The sequence below is a fragment of the Vulpes lagopus genome, chromosome 1 (genome assembly GCF_018345385.1).
Source record: "Vulpes lagopus strain Blue_001 chromosome 1, ASM1834538v1, whole genome shotgun sequence".
Taxonomy (NCBI): Eukaryota; Metazoa; Chordata; class Mammalia; order Carnivora; family Canidae; genus Vulpes; species Vulpes lagopus.
The window spans coordinates 140,862,326-140,883,272 of NC_054824.1; the positions used below are offsets into that span (position 1 = coordinate 140,862,326).

The 20,947-nt window shown below is 49.6% G+C and overlaps 1 protein-coding gene across 2 annotated transcripts in view; it reads left to right on the forward strand.

The window, feature by feature from the left end:
- The window catches only part of SLC14A2 (solute carrier family 14 member 2), a 53,421-nt gene extending 47,904 nt beyond the window's left edge, over nt 1-5,517 (forward strand). Inside the window, exons 17-19 of one of the 2 annotated variants that reach the window (XM_041762192.1) lie at nt 35-169; nt 1,269-1,318; nt 4,307-5,517. In XM_041762192.1, coding sequence (XP_041618126.1) covers nt 35-169; nt 1,269-1,318; nt 4,307-4,507 — 386 coding nt within the window. In that variant the 3' untranslated portion in view covers nt 4,508-5,517. The remainder of the gene's footprint in view (nt 1-34; nt 170-1,268; nt 1,319-4,306) is intronic. The other variant, XM_041762281.1, reaches the window with a different exon arrangement.
- The last annotated feature ends 15,430 nt before the right edge of the window (nt 5,518-20,947 follow it).

The window sequence follows — 20,947 nt, forward strand, 5'->3', positions numbered from 1 at the left end:
TAAACTCAGCACCTATGCCTGTCTTCTCCCGCAGCCCTCACTATAGCAACGCCCTTGGAGTCCATCTACTTCGGCCTGTGTGGCTTCAACAGCACACTGGCCTGCATCGCGATAGGAGGCATGTTCTACGTCCTCACCTGGCAGACCCACCTCCTGGCCGTTGCCTGCGGTAGGGACCACCTCCAGCTCCCTCTGCACCTCACACACCTCCCGTGTGGCTGTCCCTGTGCGGAAAGCCACCCTGAAAATTCGGCGGGCCATTCAGCAATAAATGGGAGGATTGTTTGCGTCATAAAAGGGTTTCTATCTAAAACTGTTCGGAATGGTCGGTTGCTCAATGATTCACATGGTAGAAGTTATTTTCACGGAACAAAGAGCTCAGCCACACGAGGACAGAATTTCTAGATGATGGTTGTTTAGGGGTAGTTCGGGGGGCTGTCTCTGTGATTGTTACTCTCCTGGCTGGTGATGGAAGCTAACTGATAGAACAACTCTTCTTCCCCCAAATTCATCTTCATATATAGAATTGGGTGATTTACATCAGATAGATGGAAGCACCCAAACACTGATCACAGGACCTTCAAGTAATGCTTATGTGACAGGAATGCCGAGGGCTGTGGGCACCCAGTGCCTCTCTTATAAAGATTTGCTCTTGTTAATATGCTAGGGACAACTGGGCAGCCTTCAGTTGAGAAACTGGGGGTTCAGAAGCAAAGCCCAATTACACTGGTTCATTTTCACAGAGCCCCCCTCACCTCGTACTGGCATTCAGCTCTGGCCAGTGGCCAGCCCAGCCATGCCCTCTACAAGGGGAGCCTAGAAGACAAGGCGGTGGGCCCATGTGGTCTTCCTCAAGCTTACAGAATGCTGCTCCTCCCTGGAAACCCATATTCTGTCAATAACTCATGATGAACTATTCCAGCAGGGGCTTCTGGGATCCACTCACCTTGGCCATGATAGTAAAAATTTTCATGTATGGTTTATGCTGCTAAATGTTCCTTTGCTAGAATGCAAGGTGGTGGAACCCAAGAGAACCGTAACCGCTCCATTCTGGCCCTTTCTAACAAAGTTCACCTGCTGTCTTAGCTGTGCCAGCACCTGCCTGGAATTTAACATGTTTCAAAGCTGTCAAGTAATAGAAACATAACTCAAGTTTTAATTTTAATCTGAGAGATAGCATTTGTGGCAGAGAATGTCTGGGGAGATAACATGCAGGCTAAGCTTGAGGGTCCATTAGTCACTGGACTGTCTCTTGGTTCTTTTTGCAGCGCTGTTTGCGGCCTACCTGGGTGCTGCTCTGGCTAATGTGCTGTCCGTGGTGAGTCAGCGTACGCTAAGAACACGCCACTGTGCCCTTCCAGCTGTTTTGGGGGCTCCCCAAAGCCAGTGCGAGCCTCTCCTCCGGGAACCCCTCCCCAGTTCATCCCTCTCATCTCCAATCACACTGTCCACCTTGGCACCTGCTACACAAGAGGAACTGGGTTTAAAAAGCATAAACGTCAACCATCGGTCAGATCAGACCCCATTGCCATTGGGCCAATGGAGCTTCTTACAGAGGGCTAACTGAGCATTATCTTGTAAATTGAATTCTTGCATCATCCCCTAGAACTTCCCTTAAATCCTCATGGTTTAATTTTTTTTTTAATGTTTATAGATCAACTGCCCAACCAGCTTATGGGCCAGTGTACATCCTTGTCCATCCCTTGACAACTAGGAGTTGAGGCGGTCATGAGGGAAAGCTCAGGGAAGACAGGGAACCAAGCCCCAGCCATACCTGAGAGAAGCCAGACTGCTGGCTATGGGCATGTGCAGCAGGCCAAGAACCTCCTGGTTGTGCCCTGGTGTGAGGTGGTGTTGAAGTCAGGAGGAGCCACATGGCCAGTTTCAGCCCCACAAACCCTGGGTTAGGGTCCCCGACCCAGAGCAGAGCTATTAGGGCTCAGTCCACAGTCAGTGCCTCCCTCTTTTGGATAAGGGTTCAAGGGCACATTTTATAAAAGCCACCAGGAAAAGCCCCAGTGGTCCTGAAGGTGGGAACGGAGGCAGGCATTCCATGCACACCTGTCTGAATCCCTTCTTCATCCTCAGTGAAATTGGGCAGATTGAATTTAGCTCAGGAAGAAATTTTCTTAGCAAGAGAATTGGCCTTCCCTGACCCCATCCCTGACCCCCGTGGACTGAATTCCCCTCTGGGCCCCAGTGGCTTTTGCATGTACCTCTGCTCCCACACGCGGCCTTCAGTATTGTGTATACAGTATTGTGACGAGCCTAGTATACATTCTTCCTCTTCCAACTCCAGCCTGTGTGCTCCTTCAGAACAGGGGCCCAGTCATAGTCAAGTCTTTAGCTCTAGTACCTTTTGCAGTACCCAGCACCTGACAGGTGCACAAGAAATGCTGAAGGAGTGAGTGAAAGTCTAAAGGCACAAGCTGCCACCGTGGGAACATAAGAGCTGGGGCTGAATGGTCAGCCCTCGAAACACAGACGGGTAAGGAGAGCATGGAGTCTGGGCTCTGTGGCTCCTGTGTGCTCCAGGCCCTCCCCTCCTGCTGGTGGTACCCACCCTTACCTCTGATTGTCCAGCCGGTGACTAGGTGTCATGCGCCTTCTTCAGGCAGGGTACTGAAAGAGAAGCCAAACCAGAGGCTTCTGTTCAGGGATGGCTGGTCCTTTCTTCTGTGTGCAGATGAGTCAGAGGTGATACCACCCAATTTAGGCTTTTTTTTAAAAAATCAAGTGTACTTTCTGCATTCCTAAGATGTTTAAGATGCTGTGTTGATCACTCTCAGGGATACAAAAAAGTGCAGGCTATTGACTCACTCCAAAGGAATTTCCAATCTTCTCGAGAAACAGGGGATCAACATGTCGAGTGATGTTTATGAGCCCATCCAAGCCCTCCACACACGAGAGGACTTAAGAGCTGTGTCCTTCTGCTTTCTCGCTGGCACTTGTATGCACTGCCCCGTGCCTTCCACAATGCCACCCTCTACTTGACACTCATGGCCACGTGCTGAGGGCTATTTATGGAGTCCTCAGTATGTACTAGGCACCAACTCTCTAAGTAGACACTGTTAGCCCTACTTTACTCTCGAGGAAATAAGTCTCGGGCAGATGAAATGCCTTTAACAAGGTGATTGGAGCTGAGATGTGGATCTGGGCCTGTGGGACTCTAGACCTACATCGTCTCCCACTGTAGGGCTCCAGGGGGTGCTTCCCTAAACACACTGTGCTGTGTGAGCAGGGCTTTAGGCAGACTCACGGGATGGAATTCATTACTCTTGATATTCTTACAGCCACAGTTCTGGCTGCCATAGTTCTTCTTCAGGCCCCATCCAGCAGTGCCATCTTTGAGCACACACGTTACTGGCACTGTTATCTCCATGGTATTTACCCAGGGTCTTTACTGCTTAAAATGAAATGGGGCTGGGGGTTGACGGAACGTGATTTGGTCTGCCTCACAGTTGAGTCTGCAGGTTCCCTGTCAACAAGCTCTCCACTCAAGTGATCTCAAGGAAGAGTGGGAAGGCACATCAGAAAGGCTCAAGGCATCTTAAGGAATAAAAAAACAGGTCAACCCCATGAGAAAGGAAGCTGGGAATGGGTGATCCCTTTGAGAAGAGAGGTTCCTGCCCTCCACCACCAGCCCCTGGGACTAGGAGATCACGTCTCTGCCTCTCTCCAAATGTCTGCTCTATCTCCGTGTCTCTCCGCAGTGGGTTTCTTCTGCTGCATACAGTGCCCCAGTGGCCACCCAGCAATGGTTGGCTCTCCAGTCATTTCAAACCAAGACCTCAACCTCTCTTAGTTCAAATCCTCAAAAGAAAATTCAGTTCCCAGGCCATCTGCCTGTGGAAATTGCATTTGAGTCAAGTCCCTTGTTCTAGTTCAATCAGCTGTGACCAAAGAGAAAAAGGTCATGAGCTACAAAATGGCTGCCAAAGCCACTCCTTCAACAGGGGCTATGGGAAAAGACAGGCAATGGTCATGGTTCCTAGAGTTGGAGGTAGAGCCTGGCCAGACAGCCCAAGACAAAACATGGTTTCTACATAAACCCACATTCCATATTATAATACAGTTCCAGTGGCTGCATTTTGAAGAATGTGTGTCCACCTGCTACAATGTGGACAGAGAGCACTGACATGATTTTATTTATACTGGTCAAGAATTAAGTATTATTCCTATCAATGCTCACAAAGATCTATCGTCTACCCAGGGATGGAGGGGCTTGATAAGGGCTGACAAAACAGGCACAAGCATCTGATATAACCAAGGCTTCTCTTATGTGTCTCCCCTGCCCCCCACCCAGTTTGGACTACCACCGTGCACCTGGCCCTTCTGCCTCTCAGCACTCACCTTCCTGCTCCTGACGACCAACAACCCCGCCATCTACAAGCTTCCACTCAGCAAAGTCACCTACCCAGAGGCCAACCGCATCTACTACCTATCCCAGGAGAAGAACAGAAGAGCATCAACCATAACAAAGTACCAGGCCTATGATGTCTCCTAGGCTGCCTTTTCCAAAACACTCAGCCTTCAGCAGGTTGTCCCGGCTCCCAGGCTGAAGGCCATTCAACTTCCCTTTTTGTCTGTTTTGTGATTTTCCCTTCAAGCAAGCCTACACCCTAGTTATTCCCCTGCATAGGGACGTGCATGTATAGTCACCATTTAGGAACCTCTCAGGTCCAAGATGCACAACGTTTAGCAAGGATACAATAGTTTAGACTCCATAGCCATAGCTCACTCCAGAAGAGCTCCCTTGGAGGGGATTTTCCCTCTTCTGCAAAATAAGCCATGTCACTAAAGAGAACTCATCAAGGAGACAGTGATTGGTGGCATGCACTTCCAACTCAGTCATTTCATGGAGCCATGCACAGTGCCAGGGTACATGATTCAGCCTGGAAGGCAATGGGGTGGTTCTGTCCCAGATCTGCCTCTAATGAGCTCCTGCCATGTTGGGTGAGCACATCCCTGCTCTCAGCCTCGACTTATTAGTTTCATGACAGGGAGGGACTCTACAGTCCCTCCTACCACAGAAGTGTTGATTCTTCTCTCTCTCCCATAAACTGACAAAATGAGCATGACTATCAAATAATTACAGTAAATAATAGATGGAGGGCTTACCTGGAGACAAGGCAGGAAAATGTTTATATTCTGAGATTTATTCTTGGGTCATGAGAAGATGTTCTCCAGATTTGGGGTTAGGAAACTAAACTCACTGGAAATGCCAACATGCCTTCCTTTACATACCAGAAATATTTCTGGAAATGTCATAAGATGAAAACCGATCTTTTTCAACACTCACATCATGTTTTAAACAAATGTGTTTTCTTTTGTAGCATAGATAAGCATTCTCTTATTAAATGGTTAAGTTCACAAGGTGGTATCAGGGTTTTCTTGAAATGGAGCTCACCTACCCTGTTCACACATTGCCCATTTGAGGGGATTTTCATGGTCAAGCAAGTGTCTGACAAGAGATGAGGAAAGTTAAAAATCATCAGTAGATGGTTTGATTTGCTTACAGAGAGAATTACACTGAAATGACCAAGGTCTTTGTTTTTTCTGTTTCAGTAGAAGCACAGGTATTAACAACACACCTCACTTTTTAGGGAATAGTCTTTTAGTCTTGCACTCCAAAATTACAAACCCAGCCATACTTGAATGGCCAATAACTCTTGTTATTTAGTTACTCTGGTTACAGCATTAAGCTCCTAACTCACAGGACCCCTTTGTGGGAATCCATGTGGCTCAGCCCTCCCACCCCGCCTCCACAGCACAGGAATAAACCTCTCCAGTGCCTCAGTGGACACCCTTCCCTCCACACCCTTCCACATTCTCAATTTAGCATGGTGGGATGAGGACATAAGATGGGGAAAGAAGGCCAGGGGCAGGAGACACAGCCTCTAGAAATGCAGCTTTAAGGAAAGAATTACATTTAACCAAAATCCATCATTTGGAAAAAGCTGGTGTCTATGTTCATCTTTTCCTTCCTCTGTCTGCCCTGAGATCCCAGCCATCTTCTGTCGGCCCAAGAGCACTGTGGTGCCTCTTTCTCCACCAGGTCATATCTAGCCATTATGACTTCTCCAGGAAAACGGAATACTTCCTGCTGGAAGCAAAACCCATATGGGAAAGGGGAATGAGTCACACTCCAGAGGCTACCTCTGAGTTTGTGATCACACCTTGAGGCCAAGAAGGTCTCAGGCTATATTTTAATGACCATGGAGTTGTGGCTCTCTGAAGATCAAGCAACCAGGGATTTCCCCAGATGGCTGTTTCTGCTCACAGCTCACTCAGCTGCCCCAGAACTCTTAAGTGATGACATCGAACCATTAAAATAGCACTTTCTGTGCATTTTCCACCAAAGTATTATAATCTGAATTTATGAAGACCAGGAAATCCTCCACACGCATACCATTCTGCTTAGTGACCGCTAACAAATCCCTTCAGGTGTTCTAAATATTTCAAAATCCTCATCTATAAAGCAAATTGAGTTGGCCCAGGATATCGAGCAAGGTGGGAATAGATGGGATAAAAGAATTCAACCTATGAAAATGTATGAAGGCCACAGGATTTCAAAAGTCTTATCAGCACCTTATTTAGGTGCTACGGAGGAGAGAGTCCCTGAGAGCTGGTTGTGCAAGTGAGTGCACCGCTCCTATCACACCTATGGCTTGAAATCAGCTGTGGAGGTAATATTTCCACCATAGAATCAACAAACTACAAATGTGTGCTTTTCCACCCAGATAGCCGGCTTCCCAGCACACCATGGCCAGGGCAGTTTGGCTGGAAAGAAAGAGAACTGTTGTAGGGCTCCAGACCAGAAGTTCAGAAACTAGGCTGAAATGCTCAATGCAACAACACCACATAGATGCCATCCCACATACAGGAGGCATCTACAAGGACAGAAAATATGTTCTCAGGCATTAAAAAAGGCTCAGAAGACTTACCCAGCAAGTCTAATACTGAAAGCACGCCAGGTGGAAGCATCCAGATAGAACAAATCCAGGAAATGTTGCAGGGATACAAGAAGTGCAGGGAGATTGAACATCTCGGTGATGCTTGTTGTTCATTAGGACCAAAGGGGAAAAAAAATAGAAGGAAAGTACCTGTAACAATCTAAAGTGGACTATTAAATGATTAGGAGGGAGAGGGGGACAAAAGAGGCCGGAGAGCCTGTAAGAGTACTTGGCTTATACAAAAACTGGTAAGTTTAAAAAGTTCACAAGGAGGAATAAAAGGCTGATCAGGGCATTCACCATGAAAACAAAATTAGAATTATGATTTTTGAACTAGAAGAAAGTCCCATCTTTCCAATGGAGAATAGCAAAGGAGGAAAAATAAGCCATCCCTCAAAAGACAGTAAATATAAAAAATAAACAGAAGGTAGAAACTGGTCATAATATAACATAATGTAATTAATATAATAATAATATTATTATATAATCATTAAATAATTATAATAATATATAATATAATAATATAATTATTAAATAATAATATAATATAATTGAAAAAATGTTAACTATTAGATTTACCACTGGAAGGCAGAGACCCTCAGGTTGCTTTTTTGGAAAAAGGCTTTACAATTTGCTGTTCACAAAAAGAACATCTAAAAGAAAGACATAAATGTTTAAACAAAAAAAATAATAATAATGCAATAAGATAAATAAGAACTAAAAGAAAGTTCGGGGCATCTACCATAATACCTTGAAAAGTGAAATTTAAGGCAAAAAAAGGTCAAAAAACAAAAAATATATACATTATTAGTCATCAGGAAAATATGAATCAAAGCCACAATGAAATGTCCTTTCATCCATCAGAATGGCTAGTATCAAAGCCAAGAAACAACAAGGGTTGGCAGGACCTGGGGTAAAACGACCCTTCTGCTCTGGTGTGGGAATGCAAACTTGTGCAGCTGCTATGGAAAACAGTATGCAGGATCCTCAAAAAAAAAAAGAGAAATAGAACTACCTTATGACCCAGGCAATCCCATTTCTGGGTATGTATCCAAAGAATACAAAAACACTAACTCAAAAAGATAGCTGCACCCCCACATTCACTTCAGCATTGTTTACAAGGCTGAAACATAGAAACAAGCTAAGTGTCTACTGATAGATGAGTGAATAAAGAAAATGTGCCACAGATACACAATAGAACATTATTCAGTTATAAAAAAAAGAATGGAATCTTGTCATTTGTGACAACGTGGATGGACTTCAAGGGGATTATATTAAGTGAAATAGGTCCAACCAAGAAAGAAAAATATCATATATTCTTACTTATATGTGGAATCCAAAAATAAATAAATGAATTTAAAAAAAAAAAAAAAAGCAAGTTCATAGAAGCAGAGAACACATTGATGGTTGCCCGAGCTGAGAGGTGAGGGGTGGGAGAAATGAGTGAAGTGTTTTTTTGTTTAGTTTCAATAAATTAAAAAAAAGAAAGAATGATGTGAAAGGAACAATAGGACAAGAGTACAAGATTATCACAAACACATATAGTACACAATCAGCCTCAAGCACATCAAGCAAGAACTGGCTGGACATCAGGGAGAAATAAACAAGTCAATTATTGTAGGTTTTACCAAAACCTCAGAAACTGATACATCAAAAGAACAAAAAATGAATAGAGACATGAGAGATATGAACGATGGAATTAGCAAGTGTGAGTTATTATTTACATGTAGGATTCTAAATCTGCCCCCTCAACATCCTCCTTCCAAAAAAAAACAAGCAGGGGACACATGTTTTTCTCAAGCACCCCTAGAGAATTAACAACATAGGCCACGTATCACACTGTAAAGCAAGCTTGGGATCCTCACAAAATGCTGGTGGGAAGTTGCCTAGTGCAGCCACTCAGGGAGCAGGTCCTCAGTATTCAGTCACGTTAAGTCCACACAACCCTCTGTGACCTAGAAATTCCCCTCCCCAAGCAGATACGGTCATCAGGAGAAGTGTTGCCTGCTTCCATAGCGGCCGTCAGGACGGCTACTCCTGCCCGCATTCCCCATGGCGCAAGAGCCAAAGAAGGCGAAGGCAAAGTGGAGCCCCCGCAGCAAACCCGCGCTCAGGACCACAGAGCAATGTTGAAAGATCTTAATTAAAAACCTAGTGCCAGGCAGCCTGGTGGGGCAGCGGTTTAGCGCCGCTTGCAGCCCGGGGTGTGATCCTTGGAGACCTGGGATCAAGTCCCACGTCGGGTTCCCTGCATGGAGCCTGCTTCTCCCTCTGCCTGTGTCTCTGCCTCTCTCTCTCTGTGTCTCTCATGAATAAATAAATAAAATCTTTAAAAATAATAAAATAAATAAAAACCTAGTACTGAGCTAAAAACACAAATGTGACATTTATGATCAGTATCACGTACATTAATTAAAAACGCACGCATTTCAAACAACAATACAGTTTGCAAGCCCTCAGACAAGCAAAAAAGAGAAAAGACCGTGGAGTATAAAAACGAAAAGATATGCTCCCTTCTGTAGGTTCAAGGCAGGCAGCCTTCCTGGGCCCGTGCCGATCGCGGGCAAGGACTACCGCAAGGGTAACTCAGCTCGGCCAGAAGAAAATCTTTTTTTTCTTTTTAATTTTTATTTATTTATGATAGTCACACACAGAGAGAGAGAGAGAGGCAGAGACACAGGCAGAGGGAGAAGCAGGCCCCATGCAGGGAGCCCGATGCGGGACTCGATCCAGGGACTCCAGGATCACACCCCAGGCCGAAGGCGGCACTTAAACTGCTGAGCCACCCGGGCTGCCCCTGGCCACACTTTTAAGTGCATATTTTTATATATTAGATATAATTTGCATATATTAACATAATTCTGTGCTTTGCCTCCAAATTAGATGACCATCATAATCCTGAGAGTAACAACAGTAATGTTGTATATAATGTTATATATTTCTGCTTTTCGAATGTTTTAGAATCTCAGATAAAATGTGGAGGGAAAGGGAAATTTTGTGGTTGTCGAGAATGACAGCAGTGGCATGGAGACTATCAGCTGAGTTCACAAAGAGTGGGGACCTCAGGGATAATAAATTGGAGCTCACATAACCTCCCACGCTCATCAAACCTCATGGCTGAGTCAATCAGGAGGTTAGGTGTGGAGAGGCCTGAGCTCTGAAATCAGACAGCCCCGGTTTTGAATCCAGCCCTTCTCTGTTCCTTACTGGCTGGGGGTAAATCTCTTACCTGCAGCATATCACCTACAAAATGAGGATGACGTCTCCCCCCCGCCCCCCAAGATCAGTGTTCATATAGCGCTAAATATGGATCCCTGGAATGTGACTAGTCCACGCCAGGGTCCATCACTGTGCGATGCTGGTGGGAGGGGAGCTCACAGTCTTACCCCTACTTCCCAGGCAGTCCCAGTGACCAGAAATGCCCAGAAGGGCCGAGACATGATATGATAGGTGTTCTTTAAAATGTGGGTGCTCAGGGGTGCCTGGGTGGCTCAGTCAGTTAAGTGTCTGCCTTAGGCTCCTTGCTCAGTGGGTAGCCTGCTTCTCCCTCTGGCTGCCACTGCCCCTGCTTGTGCTTTCTCTTTCTCTTTCTCTCTCCCTCTGACAAATAAATAAAATCTCTTAAAAATAAAATAAAATAAAATAAAATAAAATAATAATAAAATAAAATAAAATAAAATAAAATAAAATACGGAGGTTCAGGCCAGAGGGGCCAGATCAGAACCTCCTCTTAGCTTTAAAATGCTAAGGAAAGGACTGGCTGGACACTGGTCATAGCTCAGGTGTGACCCAAGTCGGGGTGCACCAAGGCATCCCTTCAATTCACCATTTGGACCTTTCCTTCCTCTCCTACCTCACATATTTTAGGAAAACTTTCTCAAAATGAACTCCCCAGAGGCCCCTTGTTTCCTTAATCCCTTAAGGTCACCACTATGGAGCATACCACACAGCTGTTCTCTGCTTCAATTATGTGGGTCTTTTCTCCAATTAGATTGTAAGTCCTAGGAGGATAGTGGTTGTAGTATACACACCCACACAGATAACACACACACACACACACACACACACACATACACACATGCTATCCCAGGAGTACGTTACATGCATGCACACACACAGAGATGTACCCACCTGTGTAGACACACAAACGTGTGCAGACAGAAACCACAAATACTTATGTACCTGCATATATCAGTACATCTGCACACACACACACACACACACACACACACACACAGTTGTATTTGTTGTTGTGTCTCTTCCGAGAACTAGCCATGATGGGCACCTAGTGGCCCTGGGGAAATAATTGGTTGGGGAATGGAAACACCTCCTGTCTCCACTCAGTCTCCCTCTATGGAGCCCATTTGCTCACACTGGCTGGATCCTGAGATCTATTGCATGCCTATATCCACCCGCACATGATGGATACACAGAATCTCAGGCAGGCCAGCTGCTTGAATCTTGCCTCCCAAACCTCCCAACATACACTCCCTGAATAGTCTTTAGGGAGGGCACTCTTTAGAACAGACCCCTCATCCAGCCCTAGGCACGTCATCATCTGATGGGTAGTAATGTCAAGCCTCTACAAAGGTCCTTTGCCACCATCCTTTCCTTAGAGAGCCTCCAGGGTTTGGATCCAGACCATGTAATGGTCTTGGGTGGGGAGGTGGATGGTGAACCAGTAGCCCTCAAACTTGAACACACATCAGAATCACCTACAGCATTTGGGAAATAGAGTGCTAGGCCTGACCCCCAGATTCTGATTCAGCAGGTCTGAGGCAGGGAGGGCCTGGGAATTTGCATTTCTAACAAGTTCCAGCGTGATGCTGTTGGACCAAGGACTGTGCTTTGAAAATCACCAGTGTAGACTTAGAAATGGTGCTGCCTCCGTCATCCCTTCCCCTTGCTCTGCCGGTTGTAATGCTCTGGTTTGCAAACTTTCATGCATATAAGAATCACCAACTGTTCTTATGAAAACACAGATCCCTGGTCCTCAGCCCCAAAGATTTTGATTTAGTAGATTTGAGTGGAACCAGGAATCCGAACTTCTAGAAAACTCTCAGATCATACGGATGCAGCTGGGTCAAGGTCCAGACTTTGAGATCATTGCACAGTGGTGCTCAGCCGGGACTGGATTCAAATCACCTGACCCCGGACCACACTGGTCAGTAGGGGCCTGGGGACAGGTAGTTTTAAAGTTCCCAGAGGGATTCTACTGTGCAGCCAGGGTCTCCAATCAGGGCCACTTCTAGAGGCTGTTGAGCCCCCCGCCATCCTAGAGTCCCCAGTGGGTTTTGATAAGGGGCAGTAGGCTCGCCGTGGGTGCAGCGAGAAGCACTGCAAGGTGCCTGGATGCGGAAGAGGTATGCACAGGAAGCACAGAGAATCCTCAGAAGTGATGCTTGCCTCTTCCTCCACGTTGTTGGGTCCTGGCCCTGCACCCCAAAGGAGACTAGATTTAAAAAAAAAATGAAACCACTAAACAGGAAACATCTGGCCCAGGAGGCTGAGCAGACAAGCAAGGTTTTGCATTGGCCCCGGAAACCTGCCAGGCACGCAGCCTGGGCCCTAGAAAGGAAGCCACTGGAGCAGCTGGGTGGTCAGCGGCGCCCCCAGCTCACGCTGCTGCTCTCAGGCAGGGGTCCCCCCGGCCCTGCGGCACGGGCAGCGCTGGCCTCAGTGAGCGGCACGGTGAGAAGCGGCAGGTGTGCTGTGTGAGCAGGTACGGAGCGGGCCAGGGCTCCCCCAGCCCCCCACCCCGGGGATAGGAAGTGGAAGGGGCCAGGAGCAGTCGGTCCTGCCGCAGGTAGACAGACAGGTGGGCAGGCGAGCCCTGCGTGCGGGAAGCCCAGGCCAGGTAGATGTTTGAGGTAAGATACAGAGACAGAAGAGCAGAACACAGGGAAACGTGGGGAAGCAGGTGGCGGGAGGCCAGGCAGTCCCATAACAGGAAGGGGCCAGGGACGGGCGGTGTCGCTTCTGGCATGAGGCTCCTCCCCTCAGTGAACGGCCAGGGCCAGGGCCAGGGGCCAGTTGTCACTCTTCTCCCCAGCTCTGGCTTCTGGAGGAGTCTGTCTGAATCAGGAGGCCCCACCAGAATGTTCCAGAGAGCATCACCTCTAGTGTGGCCTGAGCTGATGCGGGGAGCAGGGTCGTGGGGGTGAGGGGAGCAGATCAGGGGGCCAGGCCGACACCACCAGAATCTTGGGGAGGGGGGCACTGGCAGGAGTAGCCATCAGTGCTCCCTGAGGGGTGCGGCCAAGGAGGGACGCCCTGCAGCGGAAGGTGGAGAGGGGCACTCGTGCCAGGAGTACGGGTGCCCTAGCAGATAACAAGGGTGAGGGAAGCCGCGGTGCACCAGGTCCCCTAAAGGGTTATGAGGTGGAGCCCCCCCGGCCCCCGGCAGCATTATGTTGTCACCCAAGGGTATCCTGTCCCCGGGGTCAGAGTTCGCCTATTTCCACGCAATTCTTAACCCCTGGAGCTGACACATTTCCACTGTGCTCCCGGCGCATGGAGGAGCTGTGGGATCGTACTGGGCCCATCTGATTGCCGAACTGAGAGACACTGGGGTGCGGCTGGTTTCTGGCAGCGCTGGTGCAGAGCTCGGCACCCCGGAACACGGGGCCCAGGACTGAGGTGAGGACCCGGGGGGCAGGACGAGGAGCCCAGGGCTGTGGCAGAGAGACCCAGTGCCATTCCTGGGCCCCCAGCCTCCCGCTCTCCTGGGTCACCACCCTGGCCCCCTGACCCTGGCCCCCAGGACCTCAACAGGAATAGACTGATCCCCTCGCGGAGGGGGAGCCGGGGTCTGCATGTGCAGGGGAGTGAGACACTGGCAGACACAGTCACCCCAGAGAGACACGCAGCACTGCCACCCCCACTTTCTCCTGTCCCCCAGGTCTACCCCCTTTCCTCTCCCGCCGGCCACCCCAGCCCCTGGTAGGCAAGCCATGCACGGGTTAAGGTGCTATAGGGTCTGTGCCGCCCCCACACGCAGAGCCAGGGCCAACCTCACAGGGCCTGTGCAGTCACAGGGGCTGCACAGTTGCTTTCATGCTCTTCCATCACCCTCTCAAAACCCTTACTGATTTTTGCACTGGGCCACGTGAGTCATGTCTCGCTGGAGCCCCGAGATCTCTGTGCCACAGCGACAGCATCGAAGCTCCCCGCTGCTTTTCGTACCCCTCCCTCACCCGTGGCAGTGTAGGCAGCGACGTGACATTCTGTGAAGAGAAGGGTACACATGCAAGGAAGGAGGCAAACGCACAGAGAGGTGGCACCTGCCATTCTGAGGCCCAGCACCCCTGGGCTCCATGGTGCAGGGTCTGGAATGAGCCAGAAGACACCAGTGACCTGAATCTGGCAAAAATGTCTTGGTAGCCTCCATATTCTTTAGGCAAACTAATTTTTACATAAGCTGTGATGTTGACCGTCCAACTTACCGGTTTAATTTTATGTTGTCTGGTATTGATAGTTCCGTCTGGGTGGGTCTTAGTCCCAAAACAAGGTGTCAAATTCTGAGGCCAGGGACCTCATCTCCTAATTATGTGGACACCACACAGCACATGGCTGGGCACAGGATTTCCTTGTGGCTGGATTCGGTCGTCTGGGCTCTTAGGACTGTTATCTGAAGGAAGGAGGGCGCAGGGAGGGCTTCCATGGAGAGAGGGAAACTGAGTGCTAAGGGTGAGGGCTGGGTGTCTGCAGAGCCGAGTCCAAGCCCAGCCCTGTCACGTGACTGCCTCAGGCACTCTCTCCAACAGCCTCTGTTTCCTCACCTATGAAATGAGAATAAAGGTAGCGGTGCCCCCTAGGTCCGTCCAAATGGACTAAACTGTGCCGCTTCCTGCATTTGAACGTGCACCCAGGTCTCCTGAAGATCTTATCAGATGCCCGCTCTGTGTCAATAGGGACCCGGGTGGGGTCTGAGCTGCTGCAATTTGCAAGTCCCTGAGTGATCCTGAAGCTTCCGATCTCGCCGCCCAACTCTTAGGGAGACACTCGTGTGCTGCCCAGTTGAGCAGCATCTGCACCGCCAGGGAAACTTGTTGGAAATGCAGATCCTCAGGTGCCACTCGCACCTACTGACTCAGAGATTCCGGGGGGGGGGGGGGGGGGGGCACAAGCTATCTGGGTGAACAAGCCTTCCAGATGCTTCTGATGCAGGTGGGTTTGAGAACTACTCGGCTCAGCACGGCGCTTTCTTTTCAATCACAGGAGTACTGACTTAAGAACCTGTTAGGAGCTTAACGCTGTCCTAAGTGATGTGGTGGGAAGGAGCAAAGACCCTGGAACCCCCCTGGTCTCTACCTGCTTAGAATTCAGGTCTGGGGTGGGGGGTGGGGGGCACCAGCTACTGTGTATATAGGAATGGGGGGGCACGGAGAGTGGAGTGCTTGTGGAAAATGCATATTTCAGGTTTTCCACTACAAAGAGCTTTCTTTTTCACCCCTGCCTCCCCAAGAGGTGTTGATTCAGTTAAATCTAGATCTCTCAAACAAAACGCCAGCTCTTTCTGACCCTCACTCTGTAACCCAGGGCCACACTCTGACGAACAGTCCTTTAGAACGTGACACCAGGAAACTCACCGGAAGATAACCGGCGGCCACACTGCGTGTGCTCGGAGACACGCTTTGGGGCGGGGAAGAGGTGCTGCACCCGGGAGCCGGGGAGCCGAGCAGCACAGGGATTCGAGGCGGCGCGGCCTCGACCCCAGATTCCCGGGACCGCCCCGTTACAGGCAGCGGCCGCTCGGGCCCGTCGGACCGACCACCAGCCGAAGGGCTGCCCGCCGACCGGAGGAGCCGAGCCGAGCCGCGCCGCAGCCCCGCAGACCCCGGCGGCCGGAATTCCCGCCCGAACCCCCGCGGCCGCGCTCGGAGGGGCCCTCCCCGGAGCGGGGCGGGGCGTGCGCGTGAGCGTGAGCGCAGCGCTCATTGGTGGGTGTCACCGCTGGGGGCGGGCCAGACAGACGAGGGGCCAATGAGAGCAGCCCGCCCGCCTGGGCTCGGGGGCGGAGGAAAGGGACAAAGGAGGCGGCGGCCCGGGAGCCCCGCGCAGCGCCCGCGGGCCCCGGGGGTGCGGCCGGCCCGACAATGGGAGGAAGCCGCGAGCTGTAAACAGAGCTTCCACGGGCGGACGCGGAGGCCGGAGGCCTGTCCGGGTGCCTCTTCTTTGTGATCGTGCCCCCGAGCCACTGTTTCCTGTCCCTGAGCCCGCGCGCTCGCCGGGCCTGCGGGGCGGCGGAGGCTGCGGCGGGTCCCGGTGCGAACGCGCCCCGCGAGCTGGAAGGCGCGGCCCGGCTCCTTCCCGGCTCCTTCCCGGCTCCTTCCCGGCTCCTTCCCGGCTCCTTCCCGGCTCCTTCCCGGCCCCCGCCCCCGCCCCCGCCCCCGCCTTTTCTCCCGGACGCGCTTGGCAAAAACCGCTGTGTCCCGAGCACCGGCTCGGCTCCGGCAGCCAGCAGCTCTTCTTCCAGGGGGAAGACTCCATTGAAAAAAATATAAAAATGAAATAAAAAAGGTTTCTTTTCCTACACAATTGCTCTGATTTTCCCACGGCCTCTCGGGAGGAAAGACTTTATGGGAATTTTTCTAGAACGCCTGGATCGGGATAAAATTCACACGCCGTACAACTCACCCGCTGGAGGGATACGTTTCCACAGAACCGGGCAAGCGTCTCCACCACCATCGATCTTAGAACGTTTTCATTGTCCCAAAAAGAGACCTTACCCGCTAGCAATCACTCCCCGTTTCCTCCTAACCCCTAGGTAAACACTACTACTTCTACTTTTAATACCAATGTTAATATTGAACAGTGGGTTTGGTTTTGTTTTGTTTTTTGAAAGTGTGGTCCATGAACCACCTGCATCAGAATCACCTGGATGGGGTTTAAAAATACAGATCACCGGGGCCCCTTCAGACCTAGTCCTCCGGAGCTCTGGAGCTGGACCCCAGAGGCCGCACACCCAGCTCTGGGGTGATTCTCGTGCTCCCCAAAGTGTGAGAACTGCTGCTCGTCCTTGGATTGAAGGACAGAGCCAAGCTGTCCGTGGAGACATGGGGGACAGAGGCTGACAGGTGCCCAGGACCAAGACGGCTCTCCCCGTCCCTTCCTTTCTCGTCCTCATCTTCACTGCCCACCTCCATGCCCTGCAACATGTAGACACATCCAGGGAATGCGGTCACAGAACTGAAGCTCCCCCGTGTGCTCCTTGGCCTGTGCTACCTCCAGATTGTCACCAGAGAGCGCCAGAGCACCTCCAAAGCGAAGCCGTCTCCCCTTCCCCGGCAGGCTCTCCATTCAGAGTGCTCTTCCAATCTCAGACCTATCTCACACCTCACTGATCCTCTGAAGGATGTTGGGCCCCAGGAGGATGCTTTCTGCGGAAAAAGCAAAAAGCACTTATTACTTGTGAGCCCTGGAGAATTTGTCTAATGCCTCTGGGGCGGTTCTCACCCCAACAAGGAAATATATGAACCTGTTACTTGTCCTGCTTTTAATGGTTAAAAGAGATCATCGAGGTAACGCTCCTCAATCAGCTCCTGGCTACTATTATTCCACCATAGGCAGTGATCTGCACTGCTAGGAAAGCGGGAAGCTTGAATGGTAAATATATATATATACATTAACTTAATAGAGCCAAACAAGGAACACTCAGTTATGAAATTTTGGATCATCTCTGCCCTTTCCCCAGCCCATGTGAACACCAGAACTTGACGTTCGGTAGACACAACCCACTTCAGAGAGACCCTGCTGAAACCATTCTCAAAAGAATGGATTCAGGACGTTTACCTCAGAATTAGGTACACTGTGATTGTGTTTTAGAAAAACTGTTATTTACTAAAACCAGTTAGGTTTTTGGAGATATGTAAGTGACCACAAACATGAATTTTATAAAATGTGCATGAAATTATTTAATTTATTATTGTTTATACTTAATTTCATTATGAACAAAGCTAAGTTTGGCTTTGACAAAACTGGTGGGCAGTGAAGATGGGAATGAGAAAGGAAGAAGGGGCAGGAAGAGCGGTCTTGGTCCTTGGCACCTGTCAGCCTCTGCTCCTTGTCCCTCCAAGCAGTCCTGACATGTTCATGGGCCTTGGAGGGAACCCTTACTTCTCTAGCCTCTGTTCTCACCAACCACACATGCACGCACACTCACTAAGCTCCTCCACATTAGGGTGGCTTCTAAACCTTATTTTACTCGATAGAGACCGTTCATACTAATCTTATCATGCTTTCCTTACCTTTCCCACCAGAAACACTCCCATTCAGTCTTCAATATCCTGTTCAAGTACCACCAGCATCTTATGTGGAGTTCTCTGATTCTTAAGGCAAAGCTAAGTGTCCTTCCTCAATAGTTCCATGGTATTCTGTGCATGCCTCAGCTCCAACATCGCTGATCTGTCTTATATAACAGGTTGATGGGGTCTCCTTGCCCACAAGAAGCAGCCTTAGAATGGACCCGTCCAAGGATCTTAGGCTCTGACCCACTGCCCTCATGCCACGCCAGCAGTCACTCCACTTCAGTCTGCAAAGCCTACCATGAGGTCAAGTGGCAGAGCTCAGACGGCCTACAACGAATCTACTCTCTTAACATATATCCAGAAACGTGAAAAAATCATAAGTGAACACTTCGTGAATGAATTTCCAGTAAATGAACGTACTCCTATGACCAAGAAACAGAATATTAGCAACATCCAGAAGCCCCTCAATGATCCAGTTTAAAAATGCATTTCTAACTATTTAGACTTGTAATTTTAAAAGTAAGCTATCAAGATTCAAATATGCGAGTAATTACAAGCTTGTCAAAGACATTTTAGAAGTTACAGAAGCCAAATGCCCCCTGAGGAAGCCTCCGGGGATCTGGAGACACTGTGTTCCTTTCCAGAGCAACATCCAGGCCGTCGGCTAACCTGAACCCCACAGTGGGCACTCCTGAGCCTCGGAGCTGAGCCAGGATTAGAGGAGGCAGGCTCACCATCTAAGGGAGTGAAACCATTAGCAACGTTTGAAGAACAAGGTCACGTTGACTATAAGGACATTCCAGGTACAGGTTAATGGAAGTGAGCTGGAGAACAGCTACTGTTGGTTGCCTGCCGTCTCTGTGCCCGCCTGTGTTGGGGCTTCCCAGTGATACCATTGGGAGAGTCGTCCCCACTTGAAAGAAGAAGGAGCTGAAGAGAACCAATGGGACTTGTCCCACATCTTCAAATCATCATGCCTCAAAGCCCCAGAACCAGGATTTCAATCCACTGACTCTTGAGAACGACTTTCTAGAAGGGCAAAGCCAACTGGGGTAGGAATGAGGACCTTTCATCCCAGGCACTTCTACACTGGAGAACTGACATACCCATGTGTCATCCCACTGAGGAGTGATGAGAATTACGGATGGAGGGGTAGAGTGGCACCCTATTACAGACGAAGGGCCCTGAATATAGGTAGAGGAGCTTTAGAGAAAGGACTACCACTTGCCTGAAGCAGCTACTTTGCCCCTCTTGCCGTTCTGTGTGTGATGATTAAGAGTCACGGTGGGGACCTTGGGGTGTGTGTGTGTGTGTGTGTGTGTGTGTGTGTGTGTGTGTGTGATCTTAATATATATTTTTCTTCTACATTTCTGCCAATGTCTTGATGTTTCCCGTCAGTGTGTTTGGTAAGCCTTACCATTTGCCATCTGGTATTTGCCATTAGAGGAAATGTACTGGCTCTGTTATTGATGTATCACCTTGGCCCCCAGCATCACAGAGGCGTTTGGGATGATACCGTGACCTTCTAACCTAATGTGCTTATAGGAAAAGCACAAGCCCAGCATCCCATGAGAGGCGGTGGGGCCACAAGCCTGTGTGGCTATTCCGTGTGTGTGTGCACAAATTCCTCTTATGTCGAGAAGCCCCTGTAGCCTAGAGAGGAGTAGTGGGCAGCGTGTTGCCTGCTACCCCCTTGGGTTGACCTTCCAGGCTCTGCTAGCGGGACTTTCCACCTGCCTGGATGGCTTGATGCCCTCTGCTAATGGCAGCCACGGTGTCAAAGGCACGACGTGCCCTACAGGTGGATGGCCTGGCTGGTGCCTGGCTCTACTGCTCACCAGCCCTGAACAGCCCACCTCTCCCCTCCTCTGCTTTTTTATCTTTTAAAAGGTTTTGCTGCCTGAAGAAAAGAAAAAGAATCTACCCCCCACCCCAGCAAAATATAAGCCCTCAAGGACAGAAGTCATGGCTACCAGCGTCAAGCAGAGGGTCCTGGTGCAGCAAAGTGCTGAGTAGGCTTCTGATGATTGGCTCTCCCCACCCCCCATCTTCCTCCTGCCTTCTCATGGGGCCTAATGCTGTTTCTAACAGCCCCCATGGCCCCAGAATATAACAAGGCTCTCATCTTCCCCATCACTTCTGGGTGAACCCCCAAATTCTATGTCTCCAGCCCTGGACTCTTGTCCAGACCAGAGTGTTGCACCTCCCACGGCAAGCTGGGCATTTCCACCTGCCTGTCTAGACATCTCAAATTCCATGTCACAAAGTGGGCCTTAACTGCCTTTACTCTACCTCATACTGTCGTCTCAAAACCATTAGTAAAGTGTAAGAGACTTACACCAGAGTGCACATATCGTAAATCATAGCTTGGTGAATATTCACAAACTAACACCACCAGGTGACCAGTGCCCAGATCAAGACGTTGAACACCATCAGTCCCCAGAAGTCCTGGGCCCCCTCCCAGTGCTGGTTGACTTACAGACTTCTTCCAGGTTGGCCTGTGTTTGAATTTCATATAATTGGAAGTGTATGATCTATACACTCCTTTGTGCTTGGCTTCTTTTGCTCCCCATTTTGAGATGCGTGCATACCATTGCCTGCGGCTGTAGGGCACTCATTCCCTCGCTGTACAGATAAATCAGTATTTATCCACCATGCTGCTTGCTGACGAGCAATTGGGTTGTTTCCCATTTGGGGCTGTTTGGGGTCGGACTATATTGGACTTCATGGCGCGTTGTCTCT